Source organism: Protobothrops mucrosquamatus, unplaced genomic scaffold (genome assembly GCF_001527695.2).
Source record: "Protobothrops mucrosquamatus isolate PMUCROS unplaced genomic scaffold, P.Mucros_1.0 scaffold48, whole genome shotgun sequence".
Lineage (NCBI taxonomy): Eukaryota > Metazoa > Chordata > Lepidosauria > Squamata > Viperidae > Protobothrops > Protobothrops mucrosquamatus.
The window spans coordinates 3,076,174-3,092,163 of NW_015386430.1; the positions used below are offsets into that span (position 1 = coordinate 3,076,174).

Sequence of the window (15,990 nt, forward strand, 5' to 3'; positions counted from 1 at the left end):
TTCCCAAGCTCCAAACAGCGGCTGGACCGACTCTTTCGCTCCTCGCCGGCCGTTTCTTTATACGGGGTCATTGGAATCGTCAGTAGCTGCTGGCTGGCCTAGTTGCTAGGACACCCCCATTTCCCGCAAATCACAGAACAGCTCCAGTAAGGAAACGGTACCACGATAGCTTGCAGATGCGCAGTGCGACTGGTAGTTCAGGATCTCATCGGAAACCACATTTCCCAGTATACAATGCGCCGAGAGACACACGTGAGTATGCTGGGAATTACGGTCACCGTAAATGGAGCGTGATTGGATCAGCAGAGCACGTAACCGCTGTATTATAGTTATGGTCGCCTGTTTATTGACGGTTAAATTTCCAGATAGTTTGATTTAATTTCCCATACATTAGAGATTATTTGATTAGAGTTGGTCTATTGCAAAGGAAATGTAACTCGCTGGGAAGACCTGTCAGTGGACGGGAAGGCTACTGTCCTGCTGAGAAAGCCAAAACACAGGGACATAGACTCTTTAGGAGCGGATTGGTTATCCCAAGGATGCTTTTTCACGAGACAATTGGACTTTCTTGTGTTGTTGCTTTTTGTGAAGATTTTCGCTTCTCATCCAAGAAGCTTCTTCAGCTCTGACTGGATGGTGGGGAATGGAAGGATTTATACTCCTTGCAGACAGCTGTTCATTTGCATTCTTTTAGCGAGTCTTTAAATCTACCTGGAGGCTTCTCTATGTCTTCAGGGTCACCTGAGTTGCACAAATGGGTGTGGAGCCTTATTGGAACTGTTGAAAGGACTGTGTTGTAGATTGGAGATAGATGATATTGGATCCCTCTATCTCTTGAGAGAGGGCTGTTCAGTTTTGACATAGATGGCCTCTTTAACCCCTCTTTCAAACCAGCTGCCCTCTCTATCCAAAATGTGGCCTTTGTCTTTTAAATGCAGATGGGCTGCTGACTCTTGTCCTGATGGGTTTGTTCTCCTTTGTTGTGCCATACATTTACTGTATGAAGTTGTTTCATTTCCCCAACAAAATGAAACAATAACTTCATAAACGTATGGCATAACATAGGAGAACAAACCCATCAGGACAAGAGTCAGCAGGACAAGAGTCAGCAGTCCATCTGCATTTAAATTAAAGATAGAGTTGGTTGAATCTTGTTGGTACTATAAAATAGCAGGGCTATAGGCTAGACTGGAAAGTAAAGTAAAATAAAATCCTGCAAAACATGGCAAACCATTTTCATATTACTATCAAGAAAATTACACAGATATGTTCATGCACTCACCAGGAATAAAAATTTGTCGGACACTTTTACTTGAAATTAATTGAGTGAGATCAGTCCACTGAACCATTTTTTTATATATAGTTTTTAGTACACATGGCATAGGTGGCATACTTGTGTGGGAAATCACCCCCCCCAGAAGGAAATATTAAAAGGGCAGAATATTATAGTTTGTCAAAGGATCTTAAAGAGGCAGAAAAGCATGCCCAGTTTTTCTTAATAGCCCCAAGTCTCCCTCCCCCAAGCAGAAACCAGCTCTGTAGAAATGCAGATGTGATAATCCATTCAGGAAGGTTGGAGCCCTCCAGCTAGAAGCTTAGGAAGACAAAGACACCTAAAATCTACATACTCCACCCAAACTCTAAGACAGGGCATAATAGGATTAACCCACAGATGCCAAAGGGGCACACTCAGACTCAGGTCAAAGTACATGATACAGGAAATACAAAGCCTCAAACAGGAACAAGAAACCTCAAGAGCCCCAGAGGGTATAAAAACCCACTGCCTACATGTGCTCTCTCTTTTCTTCCAGAGCCATCTTTCTGTCTTCAATAAACTTTCTAAAACAGTTGCCATGTTGTTTATTCCCAGCTTGGACTGAACCCTGATGAAGACTTTTCCTTCAACACTTGCTCATACATAATGATGACTTCAGACTATATTCTTTTGCAGACTTTTCCTTGAATGATTCAAGAGTGTTGTATCATCAGTCAATCATACTTGTTTTTGGAAGCAGCTTTGTACTTTGGGAACCTCCAAAGCCTGAATAAAACTTCTGAAGAGATTGAAAGGACTAGATATTATTGCCTTATGTCTTAATATATTAAATACACATTTATTTAAATAAATAAACATTATTTATTTAGGGAAATCTACATGCTAGATACAATGCAGTCCTTACAACCTAAATTGCTATTTCATTCTGTTTGGCACTTGTGTGCCTATCCTTGGTGCACTGGAGGGGACGAACTAGCTGTAAGGTAATCAGAATAGAGCTGGAAGATACCTTGGGAGGTCTTCTAGTCCAACCCCCTGCTCGAGCAGGAGATGCTATTCCATTTCAGACAAATATGTAATCAGAATAGAGCTGGAAGGGACTTTGGAGATCTTCTAGTTCAACCCTCTGCTCGAGCAGGAGACCCTATACCATTTCAGACAAATGGTTGTCCAATCTCTTCTTGAAAACCTCCAGTGATAAAGCATCTACAACTTCTGAAGCCTATCTGTCCCACTAATTAATTGTTCTCCATTAGGAAATTTCTCCTTCAGTCCAGGTTGCTTTTCTCCTTGACTGATTACTTTCCATCCATTGCTTCTTGTCCTGCCTTCAGATGCTTTGCAGAACAGGTTGTTTCCCTTTTTTGTGGCAGCCCTCAAATATTTGAAGACTGCTGTCACGTTACCTCTTCTCTTTATTAGACTAACAGAATCACAGTATTGGAAGGACCTTGGAGATCTTTTACTCCAACCCCCTGCTCAAGCAGGATCCATTTCACACAAATGGTTGTCAGTCTCTTCTTCAAAGCCTCCAATGATGAAGCACCCACAACATCTGGAGGGAAGTCATTCCGCTCATTTAATTGTTCTCGCTGTCAGGACATTTCAAAATGTTTTGGCTTTGTTGCATGGAGGCTAAAAAAAAAAAATCCAGCTTATACCAGCTGATTGGTGGCACTTGGCCCTTGGGTTCTTTTGGCCTCCTCTGCCGGTTTCAGCTCATTAGGTGTTATCTTGAACAAAGTAGATCTGCTACAGCAGAGGCCCCAACCTTTCTAGCTTGGCGGCCCGGAGGGAAAGGAAGGGGCAAGCATGGGGCTGCGTGTGCGCATGAGACGCAAATGGGGCAGTGCTAGCCCCCATGTGATGCTCAGGACAAGGCTAGTGCCTGCACAACACTCAGGACAGCACTAGCACAAGTGGGAGGGAGTTTGCATACTGGCCAGCCATTCACGCGGCCTGGTGGCCAAGGCCCTGTAGTGGACTGCAGCCCAGAGGTTGAGAACCCGTGCTACAGTATCTTTTTTTGCAACGTAATTTAGCACATGAATTATTTTGCATATATCCTATTGTTATTGCTAAAGGAGATATAGCTCCATTTAATGTGCTCCAGAATGTTTATTATCAGTTAATTTTAAAAATATTTTGTTCTAGAACATCTTCATCTTAATGGACTACATGCAAATATGACTTTGAATGTATACTTATACATTATGTATTTAAACATTAAATATGCTAGCTTCAGATCTCTAAATGATTCTAGTACCTTGAAGATGTAAGATCAAATGGACTTACTTAAATCTTGAATAAACTTGAAGCATTTGCTACAGAAGTGGGTGATAAATGACTGGATAAAGGATACATAACCAGAAAATAATGTCTGGGGATACTTTGGCTATGTTCTGTGCATGTACATATTGATATAAATAATTCATTCTTTGAATAAAATAAAAATTAGATTAATAATGCTAATTATGTAATGAAAAGACACTGATTTAATGTATTGCTGAAAAGCAAAGGATGGAAAAGAGCTTTTGAAACATCAAGGAAATGAAAATGTTTTGTCAATCTTGCTTTCCATCCAAAGAATCTTTTTTCAAAAATTCAAAAAACTGAGAAATGTATAAATGTATAAAACTGACGACGATCTGCAATATTAGAATGTCACCGCTTTCATTTGTTTTGGAAAGTTAACGGAATTATACGTTCCTCCCTGATTTTCAAAAGGTAGAGGAAAGCTAAAATCTCCCTGGTCTTCCTCACTAGCAGGGTTATCCCATCGAAGTCCAATATAAATCACAAAGAATTAAGGACCCTAACTTTATATAGATCTGCAACTAGGATTTTCTATTTCTGAAGTTCTAAGACTATACAAACGTCTTTTTAAAGATTCCGCCAATTTCATAAACTGATTATGAACCACTACCATATAAGGACGCCACAAGCCTAAAACAGGGCGGCTGTAAATTGCTAAGACGCAACCTGGGGAATGTGGCTTATGAATCATTGGCTAAAAAATCTTGTCAATCATTCTCTTCACTGTTCTACGATCGCTTTGCCGCACAATCAGTTTAGCAGGATTGCTAAAAGGCGGAATTCGGTTGAACTTCACATTAAGTGCGAAAACCCGCGTGAGACAAGGCGGATGGGCGGAGCAGCCGCCGCTTGCGAGTGAGGCTCATGCGTAGTACGCAGCTTGCCTGTGGCAGGCGCTGAAATTCAAATCTGACTAGCAGTTATCATTTGGTAAGAGTAGTGAAGTAGCTTGGTTGCAGACGGAGCGAGCGGCTTGTAAAGATGGATCCTTTCACCGAGGTACGTGATTACCCCCTACTTGGTGGCTCAATGAGGTGATTTGTTAAGTGTGGCCGAGGATAAGGGAGGTGGGTAATGAGAAAGGTGGGCAAATTGTGCGGTGTAGAGAAGAACAGTTTTAATGGAAGAGGAAATGTTGGGGAAAGAAAATATCTGCAAGCAGACAGCTGAGTTTAGAGAGCACCAAGGACTCCATATTCAATCCAGAGCAGCATATATTCGCTTCTTGAGATAGGAAAGGAAATATTATCAAGAAAGGATAGTGAAAAGAGAACCAGATACTTCCCCCCCCCCAAACCTGACATGCCCGATTACTTACAAGTAAAATCTAATAAATGGAGATTCGGTTTCAACTAAAAGGCCGAAATGCAATGCATTCATGAAATGTAATTCAGTTAATTTGTATTTAACTCACAGTACTCCTGAGTATTTAGTCCAGTGTAGAATTACTGCATGAGTCTTTCAATTCCTCATTTCTAAAAAAGGTTATTTTTTTCTATGGGATTGAGTGCCTGGTTTGTTTTAATACTAACGTGGTACTTTCCATAAGTCTTCAATACATAACGCATAGTTGTCATCAAGAAGGTTTTAGCAGTTTTTTTTTAAAAGAAACATTCTCACAAACTGCGCGTTTTTCATGTCTTGACTCACCGGGAAAAAATGAACGAATGGGTGTGGCATTCCTGAATTGTTTTTCCGTTGGCTTGTCAAGATGAAAAGCAATACAAAAGCAAAGAAGTTGAGTTGCTACAAAAATTCAGCTTAGAACTATTTTTATGTAACTTGAAGTTCGGAAAGTTTTCTACAGTATATTTAAGTTTCAGAGCTAAGGTTGTAAATAGAACAAGTTGATCAATCACAAACTGGGTTTCCTTTAAAATCGCTTACATTTTTAAAAGAACTTATAATTTGGTTCTACAAAGGTTGGGTATTACTTTTAGAGCAGGGCTCAAATTAATTAAAGTAACTAAAATTTCAGAAATTCTTATTTGTACCTGGTGTTCAAAGAGCTTATCAGATAAATAATCTAACTGAACTATTATCATATTAGACTTAAAACTGCCTTTCTTTCTAAATACTGCATAAAGATTAAAATTTAACAACTACTAATTATAACCTGGTTATCCTATAATCTCATACAAAGGGAATAACAAACAGCTATGAAAGAATTTCTATAGATTAGAAATGAGCAAACACTAAATAGGCATTCCTGACAAGGGCATAAAATACCCCTTTCCTGTTTTGTGTTTTCTGGGAGCAAGAGAGTCAGCCTCTCAATAACAGTCAACTTCCTAATACAGTATTGTAGGTGGGTCAAACCAGAGTTCTCCTTTTTGGTCTATAGTCCCAGGACAAGGTTTTTTGTAATTTATTCGTAATTACTTTAATTTGGGATCATAGATATTGAGTCTTGTTCTCTATTATGCTAAATTTGAATATAAATACTTTTAGAAACAAAACTATTCCCCTTTTTAATTAAATGATAGATTAAATATGTATTATGTTTATATGGAGAAAATAAAGTTTTACAATGTACTAAAATCCTGATAAATGACTGAGTAGAACTTAGATTACTGCACCTGGAATAATGAAAAAAATGGAATGCAACTGGCACATTTCCTGGAATAAAATACTTAGTTTACCTGTTGCATTGTAATATCATTTCAAATTGTTATTGGACACATGAGTCAACCAAATTTAAAGAATAATGTCTTAATAAAATTGTCCTAAAATTTTATTAAAGGTTGAAGGTAATGTGTAGCATCTTTTAAATGGAAAAATAGAATTGCATTAAAAGCATTTTAAATTGGAATTAACTGTGTTAGTCTGGCAGTTTTGTAGATTAGAAAATATACTATATGTTACCTGATTTGATTAGTTGTAAACAAAGACCTTATTGCTTTCTGAATGTGGTGCTTTGCTTGAACTGTCCTATTTAAAATAAAAACTTCTACCTGGATTGTCATGTTCTTCTATTGGCTTACAATGGCTTGGTCCCTTTAATTATGACCAAGACCTTTTGGTCTTTCTGGTGCCAAGCACTACATGCCAAATTGTAATTCTATGGCTTTTCATGACCAGCCATCACTTTTGATGAGCTATGTTTGTGCACTGATCTCAAAACAACGGACCATTGATTTAAACCTGAAGCAGATTTATCAATTTTACTTGGAAACACCTTTAACTATTCTACATGCCTTCTTAAATCAGTCTTTTAGCTGTTGCTCCTGACTCTTGCCTTGGGGGTGGCAACCCACCTAACAATTCTGAAATTTAGAAGGGCTTTATTTTGGTTAGATAAAGCCAACTGCTATTGAAGGGAGATATAGAAGATCTCTTTTGATCAAATACTGTGGACTGATAGTGGAGAAATAACTGAACTGATGGAGCATGATACTTTGTACTATCCCCTGTACACAGAGGCTTGCCAGGATTATTACTTCCATTCTTTTACTAAACATTGATTGTTCTAAATTGTTCTATCTTAAATTGTTGTTATTAGATTAATCTGATTTTATTTCTTTAACCACAGCTAAGTACTAGATATCATTTGTATACTATGTCATAGTATAGTTTTTAATCTTTTCTGGGTATTTTAGAACATATCTTTTTTATCCTAATTAATTATCATTTTCTTGTTTTATTTGCTGGTCTGTGACCAAATAAGAATTGATTGGTTGATTATTAGTTATGAATGATAATAAATAAGATCTCATCTCAGAGGTTTTTTAGGTGTTGCTCCTGACTCTTGCCTTGGGGTGGCAACTTGGCAGTTCCTGCAGCCACCTATCTTCTGAGGGCAATCTGTGTGTGCTTTCTGGCAATTAAAAAATCAGAAAAGAAAAATACTTTCAGGCTATTTAATAGAGAAGCATACTTAATTGAGAAGCATAAAAAGATAAGGCAAAATATAGAAACGTTACAAAAGAAAATCCAAATAAACTTGAAGTGATGCTGAACTGCTGGCAATGAATGTTTTCACCTTGTGAAGTAAGAGATATTACAATTTAAGGCGTCTAGGTAACACACAATTTGGTTTCAGAAACAATCTTGGTATACAAGATGCGCTGTTCAGCATTCAGGTTCTTGTACAGCGTTGTAGAGATGTCAATCACAGTGTTTACATGTGCTTCATTGATTTTGAAAAAGCTTTTGATAAAATAAGACATAGCAAACTATTAGAAATCCTGAAACAAGGGGGACTAGATGACAAAGACACCCAAATAATAAAGAATCTGTATTGGCATTAGATAGCAAATGTGAGACTAGGCCCAAAATACTCAGCTGATGCAGAAATAAGAAGAGGGGTCAGACAGGGATGTATTCTATCTCCACTGTTGTTCAATATCTACTCTGAGTCAATCTTCAACGAGGCACTGGAGAACATCGATGCTGGCATCAAAGTAAACGGTGTTTGGATCAACAACTTAAGATATGCTGACGATACAGTTCTGCTGGCCAGTAAGCATGAAGACCTTCAGCTCCTCATCAACAGAGTCACAGAAATATCTGAAAAATACGGCTTGAAGCTTAACACCTCAAAAACCAAGATCACGATCGTCCGCAAACAACCCGTTAATTTACCACCAATAAATTCAGAAGGAATATCACTAGAAAAAGTTGAAAGGATCACGCACTTCGGTTCTAATTTACATGAAAGCTGGGACAAGGATAGAGAAAGCTCGAACAGCATTCTTCAAAATGAAAAAGATCTGCAGTCATGACATAAGCCTAAGACTGAAAATCAGGCTTGTCAGATGCTATATTTTTTCTATCCTGCTCTGTGGAGTAGAGAGTTGGTCTCTGACAGAAGGCCACCTGAAGAGACTAGAAGCATTTGAAATGTGGATTTACAGGCGGCTGTTACGTATAAGTTGGGTTGACAAGATCAGAAATGAGGTGATAAGCCACCTGGAAAAGCCAAGGGAAATCATCAAAACAATTAAAAAACGAAAATTAGAATATTTCGGACATGTGATGCGACACCCAGAAAAATACAGCATACTCCATTTAATCCTCCAGGGAAACATTAAAGGCAAACGAGGTCCAGGCAAAAGAAGAACATCGTGGTTTCAAAATCTAGGGACTGGTTTGGACAAAACTCAGCAACACTTTTTCGTGCGACTGCTGATAAAAACAGGATCGCCAAGATGATCGCCAATGTCCGATAACGGCTATGGCGCAAGAAGAAGAAGAAACTACATCAGAGGGTATATCTCTGCTATGTCTCTTGAGAATGTAATGGAGGACCTCTGTCCCTCTAGATTTGTACAGGGCTGTCTCAGTATTAATGGCTAAAACTTGTTGCCTGGCAAGGATACAACCTTCAACTATATGGTTCTTTCTTAATTAAGGTTAAGCTAATCTGATATAAGAGTTAGTTCAGTGGTTAAGACATCAAGCTAGAAAACAGAAAACCAAGTTCCAGTCTCACTTTAGGAATGAAGTTACCTGGGCAACCTTAGGTTGCCCAGGTTGCCACTCTCTCTCAGCCCTAGGAAGGAGGCAATGACAAACCACTTCCAAAAAATCTTGCTAGGAGTTGAAAACTGACTTGAGATCACTAAAAATAAAAATCTTATAATAGTGTGGCATGTTTATATAATATTGCATTGGTATTATTTAAACAATAAGGTTCATAGGGTTTACAGATATATTTACATATATTTTTAATTTAAATTTAAACATTGCCTTGATCACTCAAAACTTGTGAAATATTTGCTAGTATTGATTTATTATTTACTGTATTCTGCATTTCAGTTAACTGAATAATAAAACATAGAATAAATTTAGCACCTAAGTAATCTCCCTTTTTGCATCAAAATCTGAAAAAATATAGTTAATCTTCATTTAGCGACCACAATTGAGACTGGAAATTTGGTTGTTAAAGCAAAATCGCATATATGATATTATTTCAGCTTTCCTTTGCTTTACAGATATACAAAGGTACAAATAGGATTGTTGCAAAATTACTTTTTCATTACTGTAATAACTCAACAGTTACCAAATAAGGTAGTTGCTAAATGAGAACCATCTGTATTCCAATTGATAGATATCATTGTATTTCTCATTGGACAAAAATCATAGCTTTGCTACTAATAAATAAAACTATTTTATACAAAATCACTATAGTTGCTAAGAAATATTTACTTGTGGTCATCCTTATGAATGAATATTTTAGAAACTGTTAGAACGAACTCGTGCCAGGAGGGAGAATTTACAGAAGCTGATGGCTGGGCGTCCCACAGCAGGAGTCCGGAGTACGGCTCAAACAAAAAGAAATAGAGAACCTTTATCAGAAGCTGGTAATGAGTCACTTCAGTCTAATAAAGAAGGTATTTTTCACCAGTGTTTTAAAATTTTGCCAACTCTTAAACCACACTTGCCTTATATTAAAATGTCATAAATTAAATATGGAGGAGTATGCATTACAGGTTGTTGTGAGTATCCTTTCAGGTTTCTATTATACTAAACGTGAATGCAATTACAATTTTAAATTTATTTTTAAATTTGATTTAATCCCAAATTATGTATTTGAGGAGTTATATGAGTCAGATCACTTATAAGCCCAATAATTAATTGATTATGAAACTCAAGCTTTAAAACATTCAGGTTTTCCCACAGCTCTTCTGTTTTTGATGTGTACAAATTTGGATCTGGATTTAGAAAGTCAAATCTTTTATCAATGATCAGTGGACATCAATGAATAATGAAAAGCCATTTTTTTTTCTACCCGGTATAACTGGGTGAAAATAGCAGGACCTGCTTAACAGGATAAGCTTATTAAATTAATTATGATTTTTTAAAAAAATGAACTCACAAAGTTGTAAGATGAAATTTCAATAGAAAAATGATCTGCCCTGTCATTTCTAATGATTGGATTAGATTTTTTTCTTTTTTTACAAAAGTAATATGTTTGTTGTGGATTCCAAACCAAAAACATGTATATCTCCCTAATAATTTTTTTGGGGGGGGGGGGGGAGAGAGGTGTTATTGGCAAAATGATAGAAATCATAAACCACTTATAGCCAAGAAGTCTGTGAACAAATCCTATATTCTGGTCTGAGAAATCTGAATTTATTTTTAACTTAATGCTTCAGTGCTATTCTAGTTACAAACATATTCTATTGTTTGTCTTTTTCCCCCCAAAAGCAAAGCCAAGTGCAAAGCCATCACCATCCAAAAGACATTGTTCAGACAGTGCAGAAATTCCAGTTTCTAATTCAAAGAATATGCATCCAGTTAATTTACCCTCAGTAAACTCAGTTCTTCCTGAAATGAGTCCTATCTCTCAGCTTGCTGCTTCATCCTCAGAAACTGAAGAACACAATGCTACATCTGAACTGACTTCTGTTAGTTCAATTAAAACACGTATGCAGAAGTTGGCAGAACAGCGACGCTGCTGGGATAATGGTATGTATTTCATGCTAAGACACTGAAAACTAAACCTATGCAATGATATGTGCAAGCGAATACTATGTGCAAAAGCTGTGCATGAAACTTTTTAAAAATTATATTTAGTTTGGCTACAAAGTACTGTCCTACAGAGGGGGAAAAAGTAATCTGACTAATAGTAGGCATGATTGCAAATGTTTAGCTAGTCTGCCAATGTCAGTTAGAAAACCAGAGTTATGTGTGTGAGCCAGTGCTTTGTTTTGATACAATTGTTACTTGACTTAGAGAAATAATTCTGCTTTGCACCATTGGGAATCATCCTGTATACAGATAGTCCTCACTGCTCCACCATTCTCCCAGAAAGCTTGGACATTCTTCCTGCCCAACTGTGCAGGTCCACTTATCTTCCCTTTTTATTCTGCTGACAATCACATCAACTGATTGATGTGCAGCTACTGTAGAAAACTAGAGCTGAGGGAGATGAGCCTCAGCCCTAGCAATGTTTCAAAAGTCTAGAAAGACCTCAGAAACATCATGAGATGAGCACCAGTATTATTTCTTTTCTGAGTGAAATGAGAATGAAGGAAAGAAGACTCCAATTAGTTTTAATTACCTTTGTGAGGGATTGGGAGGTAGAAACTGGTGGCATGGAAGTACTCTCAGAAAGATTGTTCCACGAATTATTATAGATTTGTGTAATAGCTAAGGATAAATCTCTGTCTAAAATTTATTTCTACTATATTCAGTTTTGAATACCCCAAGTCTTTTTATATTAAGTATGTTTTGAAGTGTCAGAAGTCTGTAATAGATGGACTTTCTTTTGTCTGTTTTATGGGGAGGGCAAGAAGGACAAGGTAATCTCTGCTCTCCTTTGGATGGGGTGTTTTTTCTTTGCAATTAACTGAAAAGAAGGATGCATCTCAATGTATATACTCTGATTTCAGAAAGTTTGACATCTCTTCACTATATTTTAAAATGTGCTTTATTGTTTCAATTTTCAGATTTGCCTGAAAGCATTTCTATAACACCTATCTTATCAAAAGAATGTGTCATTTCTCCACCCAAACAACTTAATGCAATAATTGATACACCAATAGGAAGAAGGGGCCGTCTAGCTAACCTTGCTGCTACAATTGGCTCCTGGGAAAATGATCTAAGACATCCATCTGCAAAGCAAAACAATACACAAGAACAGCCTGGTACTACTTGTTTTTCCAAATTGTCCACTACAAGTGGAGCATCTGCTAGAATCAATAGTGGTAGTGTGAAGCGGGATGCTACATCCTGTTCACAAAGGGCTGTGGATAAGTCAGCAATCTCTGGGATATTGGTAAGTTATATTTTAATGTTGTATATTTCCTATATAGACTGCTAAAATGAAGGTAAACAATACTGGATTATAATTCAAACCACGCTTAAAAAGGAATAAAATTTGTTTAAAAAGTGAGATTTATGAGAACCTTTTAATAAATGGTAAGTACTTTACACTAAATTTAATAGAAAGTACTTTCACAGACACCTGTTCACATAATTCTGTGGAAAAGAAAAGTTAGTGAAATAGTAAACTACTAATAGAATTGATTTTGGATTGGTGCTTTCATAGAAGAATTAATTACATCTGGAAACTATTTTATAAACAATAAAAGTGTTTAGAATAATTTTAGTAGTCATTTTAAACTAATATATTTCCCCATTCAAACTATCTAGGATGGAACGAATAGTTCTGTAACAAAAGCTTCAGGAATTACTAGCAGCCATTTTAAAGAAACTGAGGTACCAAATCTAAAAGAAAAGGGCAATCTTAACCTAACACCAAAATCTCAAAAAATTCCTGCCAAAGAAGAGCAAATACATGAAAAATCCGAACAAGTTGATTACAAAGATAAACCCAACACACTAGGTAAAAAAAATGCTTCAGTATTTTAAGTAGTGGTTTTTTATAGCATTAACTAAGTACTTGTATGCAAAGTATGTTTCTGAGTGTTACTTTTGTTGTTTCTAGCATTCCATGTGATTTAGTATTTATCCTGTTATTTATAGAATTCTTAGTGCAATTTTTTAAAATGGCTATTGAGCAATTCCACTAATTACATAAAACCAATCACATGTTAAGCAGGGGCAAAAATCTTTTCAGGAAGTGATTTGAAGTTAAGTTTGATTGTGCTGATTAAAACATACAGGGGAAAACCTGCAATCTGATGTAAAGAATGGCTTTAGCATATTCCCCTAAAATGCAGTGCAAAATAATATCTCTGGACAATGATTATTTGTAATTTCAACATTACATATACTTAATTCTACAAATCATACACACTTCATTTTGAAACATACACATTCTATATGTTTAATATATATTTAAAATATTTGTATTGGCCATAAGCCAATTTGGTATAGTGGTTAAGATGCTGGCTTAGAAACCAGAAGACTGAATTCTAGTCTCAGTTTAAGAATGAAAGGCAGTTGATCAATTTTGGGTCAATCAGTCTCAGCCCAGCCCACCTCATGGAGATGTTTGGTGGGGAAAATAGGAAGATGAAGGAGTATTATGTATGTTTGCCACCTTGAGTTACTTACAAAGTTATAAAAGCAAGATAAAAATCTAATAATGTTATAATATCCACAGAATGTGTACTAGAGTGGCACAGCAGGAAGCTATGAAGTGAAGTTACAAGCAAGATAGTTGAGATAAAAACTTCTCTCTTCTAGACATATTAATATAACTCTTATTGCCTTGACTCAACCCAAGTAAGCTAGTAATTTTTTAAAATTAGTTTTTGTGTATTTTGGGGCCATATGTTACATGATTGCAGTATGATGCTGCTAATAGTCATTAACAGTACTGGTGTTTTATAAATATGATTTATAAATATGAAGCCATAAAGTGTGTGTGTGAGTGTGTGTGTATGTATGTATGTATGTATGTATGTATGTTTATTATCATGATCTATTCAAAAGACCATGGAGTTTAATGAAGGATTTGCACAGCTTGGTCCCAGAGTTTTTATGTATAAAAACATACTCTTTGGCATAGAATTAGGTTGCAAAATATGTATTACTGTATATGCATATAATATTTATGGGTTTAGTGAAGTCTTGGTTAAGTCATTATAGTTTCTATTTTCATTTATGGCCTTTAGTTATTCTTTCTTGGTGATAAAGAATCTTAACTTTTTAACAAAGAAAAATCAATTATTATTATAGGAGGTTCAAGCATTAAGCCTTTTCTGGAACGTTTTGGGGAGCATTGCCAAGAGTATACTACACAAAGTTCTGCTATTGCAGGAGGGTACAGAACTCCAATTATCACTCCAAACACAAAGACAATCCAAGAAAGACTCTTTAGGCAGAATGAAGCATCTTCAGCGTCCAGTCTAGCCCAGCAGCTCAAACAAGTATGTACTTTAAATAACTTTGTATTTGAGATCATGTGTATTAATCAGTCTTTGACACTGGATATCTACTGGACAAATGTTCACATTACATTTATTTTTTCCTTGGTTTATTCAGGAACGTGAAAGAGAACTTGAATGTATACGAGGTCGCTTTGACTGGACCACTTTGTGGAGTGCTGAAAAAGGAGAACAATCCAAGAAAAAGCCTCCAGAGATAAAATTGGTATGATGTTAAAATCTATTTTAAGAAAAGCACAGTACCATTTTCTCTTTAAAAAGATATAAATAAAGCATTGTGATTAGTCTACAGTGCTAAAGTTTTCGTACATTCTTTATATGGCACCTTGTATGAGTGTGTATGTATATTGAGAGATTACACAAATATGACATAGAGGATGATTTTTATTTTATTATGCATATATCTCCACATGCATTTCAGCTCGATAAAGTGGCTAAATATATTTCCCCCCCCCCTCCCAGGAGAAACCTATGAATGCTGGTCTAAAGCACTTCTCAAGTACAGATGCCAGTTCCCAGTTAGTAGGAAAAAAGTTCAGAACACTTGAAAGAGTTGTAAAAAGCACATATCCAGGTGAGAATAATTTACCTTAAAATTGCATCTCAGTGAAAGTTAGCACATGCAAAAATTGTTTATTTAAGAGATGCTTAAGTAAAATTGTTTTTATATTTCTAGTCATCTATTTAGATTTTTTTGTTTATGCGTGAGAAGGAAGAATATTTAGTAAGGCGACTGATAATATGTTGTTGAGATATTTTCTATAGATCAATAAATACTAGGTAGTTCATGAAAAATTACTGAAGAACTTAAATGTGATGACTGTAAATCAGATCTGATTAGTTTATTGCAGTCCTAAGGCCAAATACAGTAAAATATCTATAATAATAGCATAACTGTTACATATTTTCATATATATAAAACAGAAAAACAAATATAATAGGATCTAAAATAATTAAAAACAGATAAAATAAAACAGAAATGTAATGTAGAAAGTTCCAAACATAATTACAGATAATCCTCCACTTACAACCACAACTGAGCCCAAAATTTATGTTGCTAAGCAAGAGATTGTTAAGTATGTTTTGCGCCATTTTATGGCCTTTCTTGCCGCAGATGTTAAGTGAATCACTGCAGTTAGGTTAGTAACACAGTTATTAAATGAATCAGGCTTCCCAATTGACTTTGCTTGTCAGAAGGTCACAAAAACTGACCACATGACCCCGTGACACTGCAGCCAAATACATGCCAGTTGCCAAGAGTCTGAATTTTGATCATGTGACCATGGGGATTCTGCAATGGTCATAAGTGAAAAATGGTCATAAGTCACTTTTTTCAATGCTGTTGTAACTTCAAATGGTCAGTAAATGAATCAAGACTACCTGTAATGGTGCAGCAGGGGTCGGTCCTCTCTCCCCTACTGTTCAATATTTATGTGAAGCCGCTGGGAGAGATCATTCGTGGCTTTGGGGTGGAGTTCCATCAGTACGCTGATGATAGTTGTACATCTCCACCCCAGGTCACCCCAACGATGCCCTTGACGTGATGGCCCGTTGCCTGGAGGCCGTACGGGTCTGGATGGGGAGGAACAGACT

At 36.4% G+C, this 15,990-nt stretch overlaps 1 protein-coding gene across 1 annotated transcript in view; it reads left to right on the top strand.

Moving 5' to 3' along the window:
* Positions 1 to 4,466: 4,466 nt before the first annotated feature.
* Positions 4,467 to 15,990, top strand: part of ANLN (anillin actin binding protein) — a 49,310-nt gene continuing 37,786 nt past the window's right edge. The window contains exons 1-8 of the mRNA XM_015811767.1: positions 4,467 to 4,591; positions 9,774 to 9,927; positions 10,745 to 11,005; positions 11,989 to 12,317; positions 12,695 to 12,887; positions 14,189 to 14,379; positions 14,495 to 14,602; positions 14,860 to 14,971. Of these exons, the coding sequence (XP_015667253.1) occupies positions 4,574 to 4,591; positions 9,774 to 9,927; positions 10,745 to 11,005; positions 11,989 to 12,317; positions 12,695 to 12,887; positions 14,189 to 14,379; positions 14,495 to 14,602; positions 14,860 to 14,971 (1,366 nt within the window). The 5' untranslated portion in view covers positions 4,467 to 4,573. The remainder of the gene's footprint in view (positions 4,592 to 9,773; positions 9,928 to 10,744; positions 11,006 to 11,988; positions 12,318 to 12,694; positions 12,888 to 14,188; positions 14,380 to 14,494; positions 14,603 to 14,859; positions 14,972 to 15,990) is intronic.